General features: G+C 35.1%; 2 protein-coding genes across 2 annotated transcripts; one reads left to right on the top strand and one right to left on the bottom strand.

Annotated features, from left to right (window-relative positions):
* Window positions 1-2,279: 2,279 nt before the first annotated feature.
* LOC113765009 (protein LIFEGUARD 1-like) lies at window positions 2,280-4,504 on the top strand. Its single transcript, XM_027309061.1, has 4 exons — window positions 2,280-2,532; window positions 3,130-3,243; window positions 3,472-3,629; window positions 4,304-4,504. The coding sequence occupies exons 1-4, from the start codon at window positions 2,280-2,282 to the stop codon at window positions 4,502-4,504; spliced, it is 726 nt and encodes a 241-aa protein (XP_027164862.1).
* A 6,777-nt stretch (window positions 4,505-11,281) lies between these two features.
* Window positions 11,282-15,689, bottom strand: LOC113765795 (VAN3-binding protein-like). Its single transcript, XM_027310047.1, has 7 exons — window positions 15,164-15,689; window positions 14,243-14,365; window positions 12,810-13,242; window positions 12,381-12,614; window positions 12,165-12,214; window positions 11,872-11,929; window positions 11,282-11,706 (listed from the first exon to the last, which is right to left on the bottom strand). The coding sequence occupies exons 1-7, from the start codon at window positions 15,479-15,481 to the stop codon at window positions 11,492-11,494; spliced, it is 1,431 nt and encodes a 476-aa protein (XP_027165848.1). The 5' UTR covers window positions 15,482-15,689; the 3' UTR covers window positions 11,282-11,491.
* Between the last annotated feature and the right edge of the window lie 2,432 nt (window positions 15,690-18,121).

Here is an 18,121-nt window from a genome sequence, read left to right as displayed (position 1 = left end):
TCACTACTGGGGGATAAGTCCACTTTTCTGTGGCCTTTATAGCCCCACATTCTATGTTTTCTAGTGTCTTTTTCACTTGTGTGGGAAACCAAGAAACCTCTACCCTACTTTTTATGGTGTACTAGATATTTTTTTGTACACCCTCAAGCAATGTTTTAAAAACCGGACCGTTCATTGAACCGGTGAAGTGAAAGGGTCGAGGTTCAACCGGTCGGACCGGTACAACCTCGGTTCAATGAATTTTTTTAAAAATTATTTATATAAATATATATATGTACAAAATAAGACATGTAATGGATTAATTTAATACTTTATATGATGAAAGGTTTACTATTTTTTAATAACTTGGATTTTTAAAAATAAATTTTTTAAATTATAAGTTAAAACAAATAAATTTCATCTCAATTTCAATTATATCTAAATCCAACCCAAAAATATCACAATATTTTGAAATTATACAAAATTCACGTCTATGAGAATTTAGATATTGTGAACTTAAATTTTAATTTATGTTTTAGAGATTGTAATTTAAAAAAGGAAGTTTGGAGTTCGAAGGAAGTCAAGAAAATTGAAAATAGAAATGTAAACTTGACAAGAAACAAAAAATGAGATAAAAGTGAGTGGTTGTAGCATTAAATAATTTGGGTTAAAAAATAATTCTTTTTGAACTTTTTTCAATTTAATGGACAAAAACAAAATTAAAAGATGGAAGAAAATATCAATAAATTAAAAATAAAGAGGTTTGATTAAAAAGGGAGTGACAAAAAAAAGAGGATAGAGAGAGAGAGAGAGTTGAAAATTAAAAAGAAAGAGCCATGAGAGGATGAGATTTTGTAAGAAAAATGGAAAAAAGAAAAATGAGTGTTTGCTTTATATAAATAAGTTATCAAAAAAAACTAATAGGATGTGATGGTGCAACGGTTAATACATTGGTCTTCTATTATAAAGGTCTTGAGTTCGAATATTGATAGTTGCATTTTGCAAAAAAAAAAAAAAAGAGGAAGTTTGAAAACCGGTTCAATAGCGGTTCGACCGCGGTTTTGACGGTTCAACCGGTTCTTGACCGGTTTTCTGACAAAGTCAACTTTGGCATTGAACCGGACCGGTGCCATGGCCGGTTCGCGGTTCAACCGGTCGAACCGGCCGGTCCGGTCCGGTTTTCAAAACATTGCCCTCAAGTCAAGGATGTTTTACATCATGCTTAAATGCTACTCCATCTATTATGGAGTATTGAGAAAATTCTCAACTCTTGTATGCTTTGTTGCATTAATTGATAGTTATTTAGATGTGTCTTCTTTTTTTCTTTTTCTTTTTTTATCTTCCTCTCTCTCTCTCTTTTAGCCACAAGAATGAGAAGCAACTTTAATTTAATTCTAGATTGTTTTCCAAATTACGCAAATCAGTTTTCTGACAATGTTTAAAATGCATAGCGTAACCACACCAAAAAAAAAAAAAAATAGTTTTGCAGGATAACCTTTGGCTTAACTAGGATTCCATTTTCCACCATCCAAATACATGAAAGCACCTATAAAGTTTAGCAACCCCTCCCCCCCCCCCCCAAACAAAAACACCCAAAAAAAACTCTATTATTATTTTTATTTTTAAAATATACTCCTAAATATATGCTCTTACATGATGCAAAACAACTTCCATAATGCTTCATTAAATTCTTTTTTTTCCCACACAAAAACCATTTGCCCATATATGAAAATTCTTGCAAGAAAAAATAGTTGAAAGAATTGTAACTAAAGAATCATTTAATAATAAGTTTTTAACTAAAGAATCATTAAACTAAAAATGCTCTGAAAATTAGAGGGTGTGCAATCAGCCATGGTTGTTGGGGAAGTCTTTTTGGCCAAAAATGGGGGTACTGTTTGCGGTGAGTTTTTCTGGTTCTAGAAAAACCACCAATCCATATATACTCCAGCGTCAAACAATTTTCCTAATATATCGGAGTATATATAGAGAATTTCAACCTTCCCTCCTTCGCATTCTTTTACATCTTTCAAGAATCCAAAGAACTATATTCTTTCAGCTCTCCCTCTTCCTTGCCAGACAAAATACATCTTTCAAAACTCAACTATTGCATCCCAATTTTACACCTAGCCATTAAAGTCATTTTGTGCATGCATTTTGTATATATCAACTCTTTTTGGTTGGGTTGATATATATGTGTGTTTATGTAAATAAACCCCTCAGTTAGACCCAAAGAAAGAAGAAAAAAACAACAAAAGAGGTCAATTTTTCATTGGATTTTTTTTCCTCCAAGGCAAATTCAAATGGGAGGATTTTCAAGAAAAGGTGGAGATGTTGAAAATGCCAACAATGGCCAACTCTATCCGGGGATGATGGAAAATCCACAGATGAGATGGGCTTTTATCAGGAAAGTTTACGTGCTTTTATGCATGCAATTGCTTTGCAGCTTTGCTGTGGGGATGGTGATGTTTTTCAACCCTACCATCAAACATTTTCTGATAGCAAATCCACTTGGCTGGGTCTTCATCCTTGTGGCTTGCATTCTCACCCTCATATGTAAACTTCATTCTACCTCCCCAGCTACATCCTTATTCTCTTAAAATTTTTGTACTTTTTATCTTTTCTTGATCGGATGGTTAATTACAATGGTCTTAATTGGAATTGTTTTTCCTCCAAACTTGAACCTTAATATTTGGTTTTCAAAAGCGTCTCCAAGATTTTAATCGCAATGTCAGTCACAATTTACGCATATTTTTATGTGTAAGTTGTAACCTCCTAAGAAAAGGATGGTCGGACCAGCCCAAGATTTTAGTGTTTTTAATTAATTATTACACATTTTACTCTTCTTATTATCATCATCATTATCAAAAGCCACATTATGACGTAGGCTTCTCTCCTCCTCTCAATACCTTCAATGACTTCGCATTGCAATTTATTTTTTACATTGCTTTATTTGAGAGCAAGGCCAATAACCCCTGTTTTTAAGCTAACAAGATGATTTAATTAACTAAAACTTTTCTTGTAAAAATATCCTACAATCAACCAATAAAAGGGTGCTTATCTGTTTGAGCTTTTACACATATTTATAGTTCTATTTAATTCTTGCGTTCGTTGTTATTAATAATGTTTTTCATACTAATACTACTTCTGCAGCATCTTTGTTGATGAGCTGCTTTGGCAATAAACATCCATGGAACTACGTGTTAGCGCTTCTCTTCACCCTGTCCATGTCATTCATGATTGGAGTGGCTTGCGCCTATAGAAGAGGTAATTAATGCAAAACTAAACCCACTAATTTCCTTTTTATTTTACCTTTGCCAGAACCGCAGTATAAATAAATCATCAAAACTTAGTAGTAACATCCAAGTATAGCACTTTCTTATGTTGGTTTATGAAGTTTCAATGAGGTTAATTGAGGTTAAAAGGTTAAACAATTCTTATTAATATAGTTTAAGCAGGAAGGCCAAATTTTTGCTAACTGAGCTGTGGTTATAGGTGAAATTGTCTTGCAAGCTGCTGCTCTAACGGTGCTGGTGACTGCTGGTCTTACCCTCTACACATTCTGGGCAGCAAAAAGAGGCCAGGATTTTAGCTTTTTGGGGCCATTCTTACTCTGCGCCCTTCTGGTGCTCATTGCTTTTAGTGTTATTCGAGTATGTTACATTAGACTCTTCATGTTTCTGATTCATTTCTATTTCACTTAGCTTATAATGTAATTGGTATAATATTATCTCTAACTAATCAATCGGTTTATTTAAGCATATGTTAAACACTATTTAGAACTCCATACGTAGATTCTACCAAGAGTAAAATATAATGCAATTGGAAATATGCCTATGAATGTATAATGCATGAAAGAGCTTAAATTCACCACAATAGGGTAGTTTTTGATGAAAAGAAAAAAATAAAAAAGATTAGAGTGCATATATAGTTTTTGATATTTTCCTTGATGACCATCACTACATCTACATGGCATGAATTTAAATAATTAAACAACATAATTCACAAGTCAAATTAAGGATTTATTTGCTTTAGATAGACTAATGGGTACATCACCTTAGGGTAGAGCTAAGAGCTCCATTTGGATTTGCTATTTTTCTCACGAACTTTTTTGTTTGTGGGATCTACACTAACAAATTCCCAAAAAAAAAATAAAAAACTTCAAAAACACACAATTTCAAATACATTAAAAAAAAATAAAATAGAATAAACCCTAAACTTCTATCTTCTGCCACGCACTAGATGTCTATAACAAAGTTATTGTCTGCATCATAAGCAAGTTCTTGGACTGGTTTAACATTTTGTTTTTCATTTTGTGGATAAACAGATCCTCTTTCCCATGGGAAGATTAGGGTCACTGATAGCTGGATCTGCAGCAGCGCTGGTGTTTAGTGGTTTCCTGATATACGACACTGACAACCTGATCAAGCGTTTTGACTATGATGAATACCTCCTAGCTGCAACTGCACTTTATTCTGACATCGTTAATCTATTTTTGGCATTCTTAAGTATCCTTGACGGTGAATAAATGGTTAGCTTTAGGCCATCTTTAGCTGCTGAGTAGAAGAAAAAGGAAGTGTAAAAGGATCATCAAGAGTGTTCGTTGCCATCTTGCTTTGATTCGCTTTTGCTTCTTGATATTGGTAGATTGAATATTAATTATGACTTCCAAAAATGTAGTTGCTATGCTTTTTTTCATTTTTTTGGGGTTTTTTTTTTTTACACATGTATGAAACAAATGTAATGAGAGGAACTAATATATTTGTAATAGTAGTATATCTCGAGCTCACCAGTGTCATTTCATGAAATTGAAAGAGGTTATTAATTGTGCTGGGATTTTATAATTTCTACCAAGAATTCAACATAACACAACTGGAAATATATATCACGAGTATTCGGATCATGAGTCAATGACCAATTCCCTTATACATTAGTTTTTTGGCTTTTTCATCCTATGGTTATGCATGCTTTTGGATTAGTGCATATGGTAATTAGTAAATAAGGTGTTATTCTTAAGAAATTATTTGGAGGGTTTTAAAATTTATTTGGTCTAGAAACACTCGTACAAAGAGTTAATTGAGGCTGTAAAGAAAAATAGTACAAGACATAATCTGATTGATTTTATGCATTGATGAATTTTTATTAATATTAGTATATGTATCATTGTGTAGTAATAATGACATCTTATATTAGGCAAATGTAATTTTGTAAAAATCAGCGTTTAAAAAAAATATACATCGCACAGGTCGCATAACTGAAATTCACTCTGTAACTTCAGTCCTCTGTTCATCATCTTAGACTCTACTCCTCTGATTTTTAGAAACAAAAAAAATAAAAAAAAATAGCATAGGACTGTTCCTTCCTTGTACACTTATGTTGAGAAAAGATATTAGTAGGGCTAAGGCTATTTTTGCGAAATCGTCACTCAACCAAATTAAAGCTAGTGTCAACGCACTTGAAGGTCAAGGTTTTTAGACTTTGAATTAATCAAATATATCAGGGAATATTAGTATGGTGTACTCGATACTCTATTTCTTGTTATGTAAATTGCTACGCATCAATGACGAATTTGCCCATGTTTCATTTTGTTTGCCAAAACATTGCAATATCAAAACCCCAATTGCAAAACACTGCAATTTCAGCATAGTAACAAATAATTAGATAGACTAAGACGACATCATTCCACCATCATTTTTTTAAATAATCAACGGTCACAACCAGAAATACAAACCTATATAAGCACTTCTATTTTGATCCATTCTTCAAACGTTCGATACCAAAAAATCAATATTCTCCTCTCCTTCTGCATTTCTTGAAACCAAAATTTCCATCCACCAAGAATCCAAGAATCTCCATCTGCATTTCTCCGAACCAATATCTCCATCTGCCAAGAACCTCAATCATGGACAAGCCTCCTGAGTCATCCCTTCCCCCTTCCGAGTCATCCTCTTGTGATGATGATTCCTTAACTAAACAAATTCTTGAAATCAAAAAAGTGCCAATTCTAGCATGAAAGTGATTCATAAGAAAACAATGACGGGTACTTCAATTAGGGAACAAACAAGCTCTTGGTCGCATCGGACTCAAGAAGAAAGGAGTTTGCTAGACACTACAGTGACTCCCCTCAAGGCAACTCGAATTGCAGCAACAACTCTTAGTGGCATTGTAGAATCTGGAGATGACGATGATAAGGCAATAAGGGTTACTTCAATTAGGGAACCAACAAGCTCTAGGTCCCCGCCTAATCACTCCTCTAACAAGGATAATTCTGATTCTAGGGTGAGGACTATAAAATGTGGTGGTGGCCAAGTAAATTTATATTTGAAATAATTTTTGTATTCAAATTCATTAAAATAGAATTTCAAAATCATAATACGCAACGAATATGGAAATACCACTTTGTTCAACTAGGATTTGTTGAATAAATAAGCATTAACGTGTTCAGTTATTGCTTAAGCCCACCCTAGTTATATGCTTTCCAATGGATTTTAATCTTAGAACAGAACAACCCAATAGTATATTCTTCATGCTAGAAGAAAAACTTGGTGACAAATTTGTGCATGAAAACTTTGCTGATTAATTCGTTGGCTACATAAAAAATCTTTACCATATTTTTGAAGACTTTGTTTTGCATAATTCTATGTACAATTTATACTCACTTACAAGTGACAAGTATAAATATTATAAAAGAACTATTTGCACCTCTAAAGGAAGAGAGGAATTCAAAACCGGTTAGATTGAAACTCCCAGTGGCTGGACTGCTCCAACTAAAAATGTTCTATCTACTCTTTCTTCAGTTATATTTTCTGTGCTTTAATAAACGCATAGATGCAACAAAAAAAAATATGCACATAAAGGCACATGTATACATAATATTCTTAGTCTAAAAATTCTTTAGTAGTATACATAAAAAACTCTTCTTTTCTTTGGTTTTCGCTTCCTTAAATATATATAGCATAAGTAGACCAAATATGCTGTTATAGGTGTCACCATTACTGCGAAGAGATGGTCATTTGTTCATGTCCCATTCTGTCATAGTAGCCATACGGGTTTGTTTGGATAGTGTATTATTTAAAATATTATTTGGAATAATTACTGTAGTACTTTTTGTGATGTGATGTATGTGAGATAAAAAGTAGTTGGAAATATAAAAAGGTAGGTTGAAAAATGTGTTTGTGATGCAAGCGAAATATTATTTGAGATAATTTTGATATCCAAACACTCCTGCTTCTGATGTCTTCACTAAAAGATTTCACTATTTTCCAAGCTATGTTGAATGAACCTGCACAAAGATTGGTAAGTGTGAATAGACGTTGTCAATGAAAACACTTGAATGAAGATTAATCAAACAAGACAATTGTACCACAGCAAACAAAATCACAATTTCTAAGTGGCCTCGACTCAACCTGAACAAAGTATAAAAGCGAAATGGAAAAGTATTCTTTGTAAGACACATGTCTTGGAGATGCAACAATTTAATCCTTCTCAAATACTCGATTATTGAATGCAAAGTTTCATTTTCAACTTGCAATAAATGATACTTAATAAGGAGTCAAGAAAATTACGACTGAATTGAAGATGAAAACTAAAGGAAATTAAGAGTAATAAGACGTTGAGTGTAAACACATTGACCAAAACCGTAGGCTGCAGACGAGGATCAATGAGTTCAAGTAATCAATAAATTGAAGACAAATCAGTATCTCCATGGCTGTAAATCGCAACAACATTTTCCGCAAGCACCATCTTGAATCAGAATAAATATTTCGTGGCTGTAAATCTCATCTCATTGACTTTCGCTAGCAAACTTTATAAATTTCTCCAAAAATTATAATTCTTCTCTCATGCGTATCCTAACAATTAACAGGAATCTAATATAACCAAATATTTTAAAAACTCAGTAAATACTCCTAAAATTATAAAGAATTAGTATACTCAAAACATGAAATATTAGACCTCTCAAAGCAAAAGACTCTGAATCATCCAACAATATCAAAGAATATGGATAGCCATTTTACACACAGTGTTTTTGTTTTGTACTACTTTATTTTTTTCAATCTCTCTTATACAACTTTCACACATTTGATCTTACTTTAATATAATTACACGCATCACATGAGAACATTTAAAGCTAAATTTATGAAAATCAAGATATGACGCACTAGACTTTAATTTTGAAAAAAAAAAAAACTATAGGGAACTTCTTGTGAAATATGAGGGCACAGAAATGAGGGATTTATATGATACTGGTCCAAATTCCAAAACATAAAGATCAAAATTATAACTCTGCCAACTGCAAATTTCTGCATTTTAAAAAAATCCCAAGAAAGTGAAAAATGCCGAAAGTCAATGATAATATATTGCATCACCAAGCACCAATTCTCTGCTAGCCACCTTACTACTCTGCACTTCCCCCAAACACTACAAAGATTCCAGAATCCCATTCAGATTTTCTGGGTTGTTTCCACAATGTTCAGATTTTCCCAAGAATGGTTGAAGATCCTAACCTGAGATGGGCTTTCATCAGAAAAGTCTATCTGATTCTCTGCTTGCAGCTGCTGACCACTTCTGGGGTGGCTTGCACTATGTTCTTCATCCATCCGCTTACGACTTTCATGCAGACTTGGCCTGGAGGATTCATCACCTTAATCTCTGTTTGCATGGTGCCCCTGACACGTAATTCCTCATTCTTCTTCTTCATATAATCTCATTTTCATGATAATTTTAGTAATTACTTTAGTATTTTCCTGATGTGGAGTACTTGTTGTTTGAGTTATATGAATATGACAAATTTTCGTGCTGATTTGTATCATTGCGTTAGTTATTCCATGTAACGTTCTGTTTGCCTATCACTCTGTGTTTCTGGGTGTGATTGTTAATTGGCATTTTTTTCTTCAGAAAGTTTCTTGATTAATGAGCGCAATTAGTACATGTTTTACTCCTAACGGAATAGTTTTGGTCTATGGGGGATTAATTTGTTCTTGATTCTGCGTTCGTGTTAAGTTTAAATGTCCTGCTATATATATTTAGTATGTTAATTATTTCTTCCTGCTCTTCATTGAATCTCTCTTTCTTGATGATTTAGCAGTTTCTTATATCTTTGCAAAATGTAGAGTATTTTTTGCATGAATTTGTTTGCATCAGGAACTTTTTCTTGATCATTGTTGTAGTAGAGTATTATTAGTTTTATTTGATGTTTATGTCACAAACACAGGAAAAGCACATCAGAACGAGTTTAGCTAGCATTTTCCTTTTAATACATCTGATCACATCTACAATGGGGCAGTATGATTTATATTCTTCTGACCATTCCCTCGTAGAAATTAAACCATTGTCCCTCATCTTTATCGATGTATGTTGTCCTGCATGGATCGGTGGTATGGTGATTGAATAATTCTGGTTTAATCCAATAAAACTACGCTTATAAGGGTCTCCATTTGGTAGCATTCTAGAATCTAACTAGCAGGGTTCCATTCATGAAAATGAGGCGTCTGAGGATTACAGATCCGGAATGTTTCATCCACTGAACTCGTTTTACCAGTTGCTCAAGTATTCTAAGTTGGATAACCATCTTGCAGCCGTTTTTGATGAAACACTTGCGAGATCATTTGATTTAGGCTTTCAAATGCCGCTCTTCACAAACATCGTAGGTCATCCTAATGCAAAACTTTAGACATCAAAAGTTGAATTTTCCTAATTGCCCATGTATACCAGAGAGTTAGCTGGCACCAATCCGAAACCTGGGCTTCAAATTCGCAAATTCTCCAAATTGCACAATTTGAAGGTCAAGAGGTGTTTGCCTGTTACACTTCCAGTTACTTTTTTCAAAACAAACAATTGTGATAAATTTTTCTAGACATTTTCTCATACAATGTTCAAATCTTATGGTGACCAAACAATGCGGGTCCAATTCATGTGGCAATAGCAGGTTCTTGCAACTATTTGTACATTTTACCAAATAATTAGATGTTTTGTCAAGTTAATTTAGTTGAGCTTAATTTTTTCAAGCCCGTATAACAGATTTGGCAGAGTTTTAATATCTATTTTAGTTCGAGTTGCTCTTGTTCCTAAAGACAAAATCCATTAGTCAAGGAGGTCATGAATTAGTCGAAAGCACATACTTCATCGGTCTCATGGTTAATGTTATATTTTCACTTTTTAGTCAAAATAAGAGTCACTTTCTAAAAATCAACAATAGTTTGTTAGTTTTGCTTCTATGCATTTACAAGCATTCTCATTTTGCTTCTATATATATATACACACACTTATATTAAAGAGTGCAAGTGCAAGGTCTTGAATTCGAAACCTCTTACTTACACTCTCTCTCCCTGTATCACCCAACACATCCCTCGTTTTACTTGTTGTTTGTGACTCTAAAGTAAAAACTCATGGGAAGTATTCATCTTCAGCTTCTTGGTGGTCAAATGTAGACTGTTTGCTCTGCATTGCTCATCCTCAATTTAGCCCCCTTCCTTCTGACCATTCGCCATTCGGAACACATGTTTGGCTACGGATCGTTGATAAGTAGCGTGCGGGTTTGTGAATTCCAGGTTAAAAGCTTCGCAGACCCCAGCTCAGAGCAGCTTGTGCTTGTTTTTATCATATTGCTCAAACTGCTTCTTAGAACTATAGGAAGATCATTTGTAGATTGTGGACTGATTTGTTGAGGAACGGTTTATTGGTTGACTGAAGTTGAAGAAAAACCAGTTCTTTTCTGAGTTCTTGATGAACTGTAAACTTTGAACTACAAGTCTCCCACTTAATGCTCACCACTTCCAACATGGGCTCTTTTACCAGATGTCCAATATAGACTTCTCAAGTCATCTCATCATACTACCGCGAAGAAGCAATACTCAGTAGTACCTATACGTGTTTCAAATGCCGGATTAAGGTACTTTCTTCAAGTTCCCTCAAAATTAACAATAAAGTACCACCCCAAATTTCCTTTTATTATCATTCATCATTTTATTTCGTCTCACCTTCTCCATCTGTGAAGTCAAAAACCTATGAGCCAAAAGTGCTCGAGTTACCATCTTATTAATATTTTGATCAGAGGCCATGATCCCATCCCCTTAATAGTAATTGGAGGCAAAGAAAAGCAAAAGACAATAGATAAAGCGCATTAGAATCAAGCCCGTGTCCTTATCTCTGTAAATAAAGATTAGATGGGGACTCTCTCCTCCTCTTTTTGACCGCCTCAGTCCAAGATACCCCTTTTCTTTTCCACAAAAATGAATGAAACAAAGGGTTTTTTGGATCACATGGTTTCCTATCAGTTCTCACTTTAAAAAGTAAGGATTCAAAGAGATTAAAGAACAGAAGACCAAGATTTCATTCTCCAAATAAAGGGAAGACCCCATTTGGACAGCTTATACTTTGAAACTTTAATTCTCTCTTTTTACAATAGGAGACGAAGAAAAAAAACACAATCCCACCACCACTTCCAAAATTATTCTACAAACACTGCTAAGTTACTCATCATCTGCTGCTAGAATACTATATAGCAGCAAGTAAGAATCTAAAGTATATGCCTATTGTTCTTCTCTGCAGCTATGGCAAGTAACCTGGAGACGCCTTGAGTCCACATATCATAGTCTCTCTGATTCCGGCACTCGAATTCGACGACTCCTCGCAACACCGTCTTCAATGCAAAGTATCTCAGGTTCTCACCGCCCTCAAGCAAGTGGCGGCCGGGCCAAGCCGGAATATCTTTCAGAACTTCCAGCACCACATCTACAAAAAATTCAAAAAGCGAGCAAAGATTAAAGATGGCAACTTTTCTTAACTTTCTTCCACTCGGTTGCTAATGACTTTCCCAAATCCCCAAATAGAAGGAAGACCCACCACCTCCAATTCTGTTGATATCATGAGAGAAAAACAAGAGCTTTAACAACTTACTCTTTTTCTTTTTTGTAATGGTCCCAGCTACGTGCCTGCTCTTCATCTTAAGCATCACCTGCGGAAAAGAAATAGAGAGCTGTCAATTTATCGACCAAATTGAAAAAATAAAGCGCACAAGTCTTGTTCAATATTTGTATAAGATCAACACATTTTCTAGAGGAATAATTGTGTAGAGCTTTGAGTTTGCCACTAAAATGTCAAGGGGGTAAACAAAATCATCACAAAAGTTCAAAACTTGATCTGTAGTAACTTATTAAACCACAGTTATCCAATCATAAGCAGAAACACACCTGACCCATTCTGTTGATGTAAACAGACACTATTTTCCAATGGAGATCTCCTGCATTCAAGTTACTACAAGTGAGACTGCCAAGCCACCAGCAAAAAATACAAGGAACATTGACAAAATGCTTAAAAGAAGATTTGATCTGGCAAATTGTTAATCGTACACCTTCAAGCTTTTCCATTGGATCATGGGTAGGCCAAAGAGCAGAAACTGTAGTTACCTTTGCGAGTGCGCTTTAGGAGCTCACAACCTCTGGCAAGCAATTCCCTGCTACAGATTCCAAGGAAATTCTCTTCAGGAACAAGCTCACCACTGAAGCTACCATTTGAACTACCATTACTTCCCCCATTGCCGCCATTTCCTACTCCCATCCCTTTCTCCATTGGAATCACAGATGCAATATAACAAACCTCTTTCAATGTCCTTGCCTTCAGTGTTGCAGCGCCACGCAAGGCTAGAAAAATAACAATCCATCGGATAAGGATTACCAAAAAATAAAGAGCATATTTTAAATTTGTTGTTGTAAAAGCAAGGTAACAATTATCAAAATGAGCATTGATAATAGAATCCCGAAGTCGAAAGATTAGCAATCAGCATGTATGAAGAAAACTTGATATTGGAAACTTTGGAATTCCAAATATTTCTATACCAGTTGCTGCAGCTGCTGTTAAGGTCATGATGTCACCAGCAGAACGGACATTAACGGCAGAACTAACAACTGAAGCCAGATGTTCGCGCTCAGCCCCCAATACCTCAGCAGCCTCCACACATTGTGCAGCCACCAACGTGGCGGCTGAGGCCACAGCCATATCAGTCTTAGCCATATTTTCATCCTTTCCCTGTGCAGACGAGGCCGCAGTTGCTGCAGCAATTGCTGCAATAGCAGAAGCTACTCCCGCAACCGAAACAGCAGCATGGAGCTGTGCATTATGAGTCCTCGTTTCCTCTTTCTTCTTCTCTCTCCTATCCTTTAACCACCTTCCAACAGTCTTTCCACCCCCACCAACCACGGCGGCAGCGCTGCCCGTGGCAACCGTGCAGCCTCTGTACTGGCTGTTAACTGTATTATTCAGGCGAGAATACTGCACATTCAAATCTGTGTCAGCATTCATTTATTACTAAAAATAACAGATCAGATTGCAACCACCAACCCGATTGGGCATACTGGAAAAATTGTAATGTGCCCCATTAGCTAGGTATGCACCACCCAACCCTCGTGAATTAAATTAATGTGCCTATTGTTGTACAGTCAATCATCAAGCTAGACCAATCCTTCTAGGTGTTCAATGTCTTTGGACCCATGTCACCCATACTTGACAATCAAGAAAAAGGACAATCTCTTCTTGTAATTAGGCCCCCACTCGTATAAACCATGCCACATGCAACCGTGTGAATGTACTGCAAAATTCAGAGCCCCTGCAACCACCAAACTATTTATCTAATCGCGTCAAGGATCATTTACTGCATTAAAATCATCCACACCAAGAATTTTGGCAAAAATTACAAAATAAAATAAAATGAACTTATTTTGGTATTGCAGCGTCCTTGTTGCTGCGACATAATGAAGCATGTTTCAGTCGAGCCATCATAAGCGGCAGTCAATTTCAAGAATTTAAAACTAAAAGTTCACTACCCAAAAAAATTAAAAAGATTTCTGCCGACAATTAATTGTAGACTCTATATAGGACATTAAACTAACATTAGCAATTATAGTTCTTGGCCAAACATAAAAATAAAAATTAGCTTAAAATAATCCACCTTACGTAATTAATGAATGAAAAAGAACAAAAAGAAGAAAAAAGTACAACTATCCTAGTGATTCGAGTTTTGGTGCATGGAAGAAGGAAAAGCATCTCTGAGGTTCCCTTTTTGACACTTGTTTTTTGGTCAAAGAGAAAGCTGAGGTATTGTGCTCGTCCCTGAGCCCTATTCTGTAGTTTCAGAACTCGTGCTTTACAATTTACACACACCCAAAAAAAAAGGCAAGAAAATATAAGCTGAGCCCGTCTGGGATTTTGCAGAAAGTCCCGTATACAAATATAAATGTTACTAGTACATGTAGCATGAAGAGAAAGACCAGACCTTGTCGTCAATTTCAGAAGGAGAGACAGGAGGGCTGTCAGAAAGAGAGCCACAGCTCTGGCCACCATTGAGAGGTCCACTGCTGTGAGAGAGCCTTCCAGAAGTCCGTGGTGATACTTCCTGCTGTAGTATTAGTACTTTCCATTAATTAAACTGATTTAACAAGGTACTGTGTAGAATATGTGAGCACTGAGCCCTACGCTACTGAAAAAGGTTACAAAAGAAAACTAGAAATCATTAGACAATTTGCAGACTATGCTTGGAATCGAAATCATTGCAACATCACAAAAATACACCAAAAATATTCTTCTACTTGAAAAGTATGAGTCAAGTTGCCAGAGAAAGAAAGTGGAATTGGACGGCATGATTAATTTCTGGCATTTAATATAAAATAGTAGTGATACCCATATTTTTGTTTAATCTGGAAAAATGGAGCAAGCAAGGCATGGTGTCGTGTAATTCAATTCTTGATTGGGCTTTTCAAAAAACAAAAAAAACAAAAACTTGATTGGATTTCCTAGGAAACACTATGCCACGGTCCAGCTGTTTTACAAGTTACATAGAAAATGGCAAGTAAATTTAAACTCGACTTCGGAATTTCAAGAAACTATTTTTGTTTACCCATAATCCCGACAACAAGTGAAAACAACTGAACAAACAAACAAACAACACAAGTAAAACAAAAATTAAGAAAAAAGAAAGTAGCCTCCCCTCACAACCATCCCCATAAAAACAAAAGACCAAAATCAAAGAACTCCAAAGAAACAAGAATTTCAGAACAATAACAAATTTGTTCCAGGAAGCTATACGACAAAGTTCAGGAATTTCGAGCATCTGGGTCGAAGCCCAAATCTCGTCAAAATGCTAAAAAGCGGGTCCTTTCCATTCATACAGGACACTAAGAAACACACAGAAACTTACAGACTGAGACATAATGCGCTCCATGACAAGCTGAGAAGTCTCAGAAGAAGCAAACGAAAAAGGGTTCCCGGAAACAGCAGCAGACTCCTCCAACTCGCCGACGATATCTTCCGGTATACTCCCACCGCCGTTAAGTAGAGGAGCAGTAAGACTAACATTTACAGCACCACCACCACCACTGACAGCCTTAGCCAAAACTTGAGAAGGAGCAAGAGCTTTAGAGACTTCTAGAGCTGAAACGCTCCACGAACGTGACAGAAACTCCATTGGCTCTCTTGGGGTCTCCGGCGGCCTAAACATTGGCTGAAGTCTATCCATTTTCACTTTTTTTTTTTTTTGGATGATGGGGAAGGAGATTTTAATGCGTGGAATGCGTGAGGTTTTTGGAGGGGTTGGAATTGAGATTCCGATGCGAATGATGATATTGATGCTTTATAGAGAGAGAGAGAGAGAGCCTAGGTGGAGCTGAAACAGTGTCAGTGTGTGTTCCGAACGTGTATAAGTGTGTGAGAGAGACAAAAATAAAGCGGCTGAAATGGAAATGTGGAGTGCCATGATACAGGAAGCGAGCTTCATTGGTTTCTGTTCTGATGGACAAATTGCAAGATAAATACTAGTAACGTGTAATGTTACTAGTAACGTGTAATGTAGGGGGTCCGTATCTAGTATTTTTTCTTTTCTTTTCCTGTATTTGTATTTTTTAATTAATTAAAATACAGTTTTAGTACTCAAATTTAACCATTAAACGATTTTGATACTAAAATTTTAGACGAAATAAATCAATATTTAAGCACATTTAGTAAACTTTAGACCAATCTTTTTCAAATTCCTACTTTAAAAAGTTAGTTACATGATATCATGTTGAGTAACAAAATTATAAACAAATTTCAAAAAATCAAAAAACAACCTACAAAAATAAGATATTAAAGAAGAAAAGAAAATCTCAAAACCTAATATTGAAAGAAAAAATGCAAAGAAAAACCCCTCTCTCTATCTTTGCGATATTGGACCTGTCTCTCAATATTTTTTGATATTTTAGAATATTTTTACATTTTTGTAGCCACACACATAATACCATGTAACTTTTTCAATAAGAATTTTTAAAAAATCCCATCAAGTGTACTAAATATGGTTAAATATTGTAAACTTCGGTACTGGTTTTGTTTTCATCCAAATTTTGGATATAAAAATCGCTCAACATTCAAAATTTAGAAACCAAGACTACATTTTGCTCTCTCTTTTAATATTTAGAGTGAATAAAGTTCATAGTTTCACAATTTTTAGGTTTTCTTTTTAATCCAAAACTGGACCAAGGGACGAGAAAAGTGGAGGGCTTAAGAGCAACAAGTATCACCTATTTATATACTTATGAATTACTTAATTAATGTTCTCATTAGTTGGGTCAAATGTTTAGGACAATTTTTAGGTATCTGAAATAGTACTTTACAACAAAATTATTTGATGTTTTGATATGCTGTACTCTTCACTCCTACATTAATTTCCTTTTCTCTCGAAATGAGGGAACAAAAACGCATTAATTTCTTATGGAAATAGGGTAAAGTTATAAACAGTGGAGTCCAATTTTTCTTGATTTCTTCCTCCTTGTGGATAAAAGTTTACAACCTGTTTCAATTGCTAGATTCTGAAAAAGGCAAAAAAAAAAAACTTGGACGTGGGTTTGTTTGGATAGGGTATTATTTGAAATATTATTTGGAATAATTACTGTAGCAATTTTTGTGATGTAATGTATGTGAGATAAAAAGGTGGTTGGGAATATAAAAAGGTGAGTTGGAAAATGTGTTTATGATGCAACCGAAATATTATTTGGGATAAGTTTTGTATCCAAACACTTCCCCCCGGGTTTCTTGGAGATATTTTTTTAGAATCAAGTACATCATATTTTAAAAAATACTACAATATTTGTTTTTTTTTTTGCAAAAACTTTAAAAATACAATCTAATGGGCTCTTATTCTACATGTATGCTAGTTAGGTCAAAATAAGTTTAGTCGAGTTAAACAAATTTAAGTCCAATTAACGTTGTCATTGAGTTAAACAAACTCTAAGGTTGTGTTGGGATTGCATTTTTCTGAATTTTTTGTAGAAAAATTATTGTAACGATTTGATGTATGTGAGGTAAAAAGGTGATAGGAAAATGTATTCACGGAAAACGTAGCAATTTTTCGACGGAAAATAGTTGTTCAAACAAATACTTACTTATAAATTCCAGAGTCTAAAGTATGAATGATCGATTGATGAGGCTTGATTTGATAGTAATTAATTTTTTTTGTATTTTGTTCTATAGAATGGGACTGAATTTAAAGTAAATATAGAACAGGTGAAACTGGCAATTGATTCCTTCTTAAAAAAAAAAAAAGTTGGCAATTGATGTATCGAACCCCACGTGGATGGGAAGCACAGCCCATGAACAGTAAGCATCTAGAGAAGAGAATTAATTTAGCGGGCCTATGAATTTAAGGCAGTGGACATGGCTGAAGAGCAACCTGAGAAAGATGTAACTTAACAACCCAACCACATAAATGTGACGGGCAGATGTAGAAATCAGAATTATACCTTCCGCATTATAATTGCGAATGTTTGGAATATGAATTTGGACTTGCCTACGATGGATATACAGGTTCATGGCTCCTAGTTCATGCAGCATCCCCCACCCCTCCTCCCCTACCCCTATTTCCCCCAAAAAACATGCTCTTTGTTTCGTCGTGGAGTAAAAATTCCGTTTGAATTAACTATTTTACTGTAATAGTGTATATAAAAAAATTTTACTATAGAAATGTTTTTTGTGATATTTTTTGAAGGATTTTTGAAATATATTTTAAGGTAACTTTTAAATTAAATTATGTTTATGATACTTTTTAAACATTAATATTACCACCCACAACTACCGCCGCCGCCACCCTCTCCCTCCTCCTTCCTCCTTCCCTCCCTCCTCCTTCCTC

The sequence above is a fragment of the Coffea eugenioides genome, chromosome 3 (assembly GCF_003713205.1).
Source record: "Coffea eugenioides isolate CCC68of chromosome 3, Ceug_1.0, whole genome shotgun sequence".
Lineage (NCBI taxonomy): Eukaryota > Viridiplantae > Streptophyta > Magnoliopsida > Gentianales > Rubiaceae > Coffea > Coffea eugenioides.
This window is presented reverse-complemented; position numbering and strand designations above follow the sequence as displayed.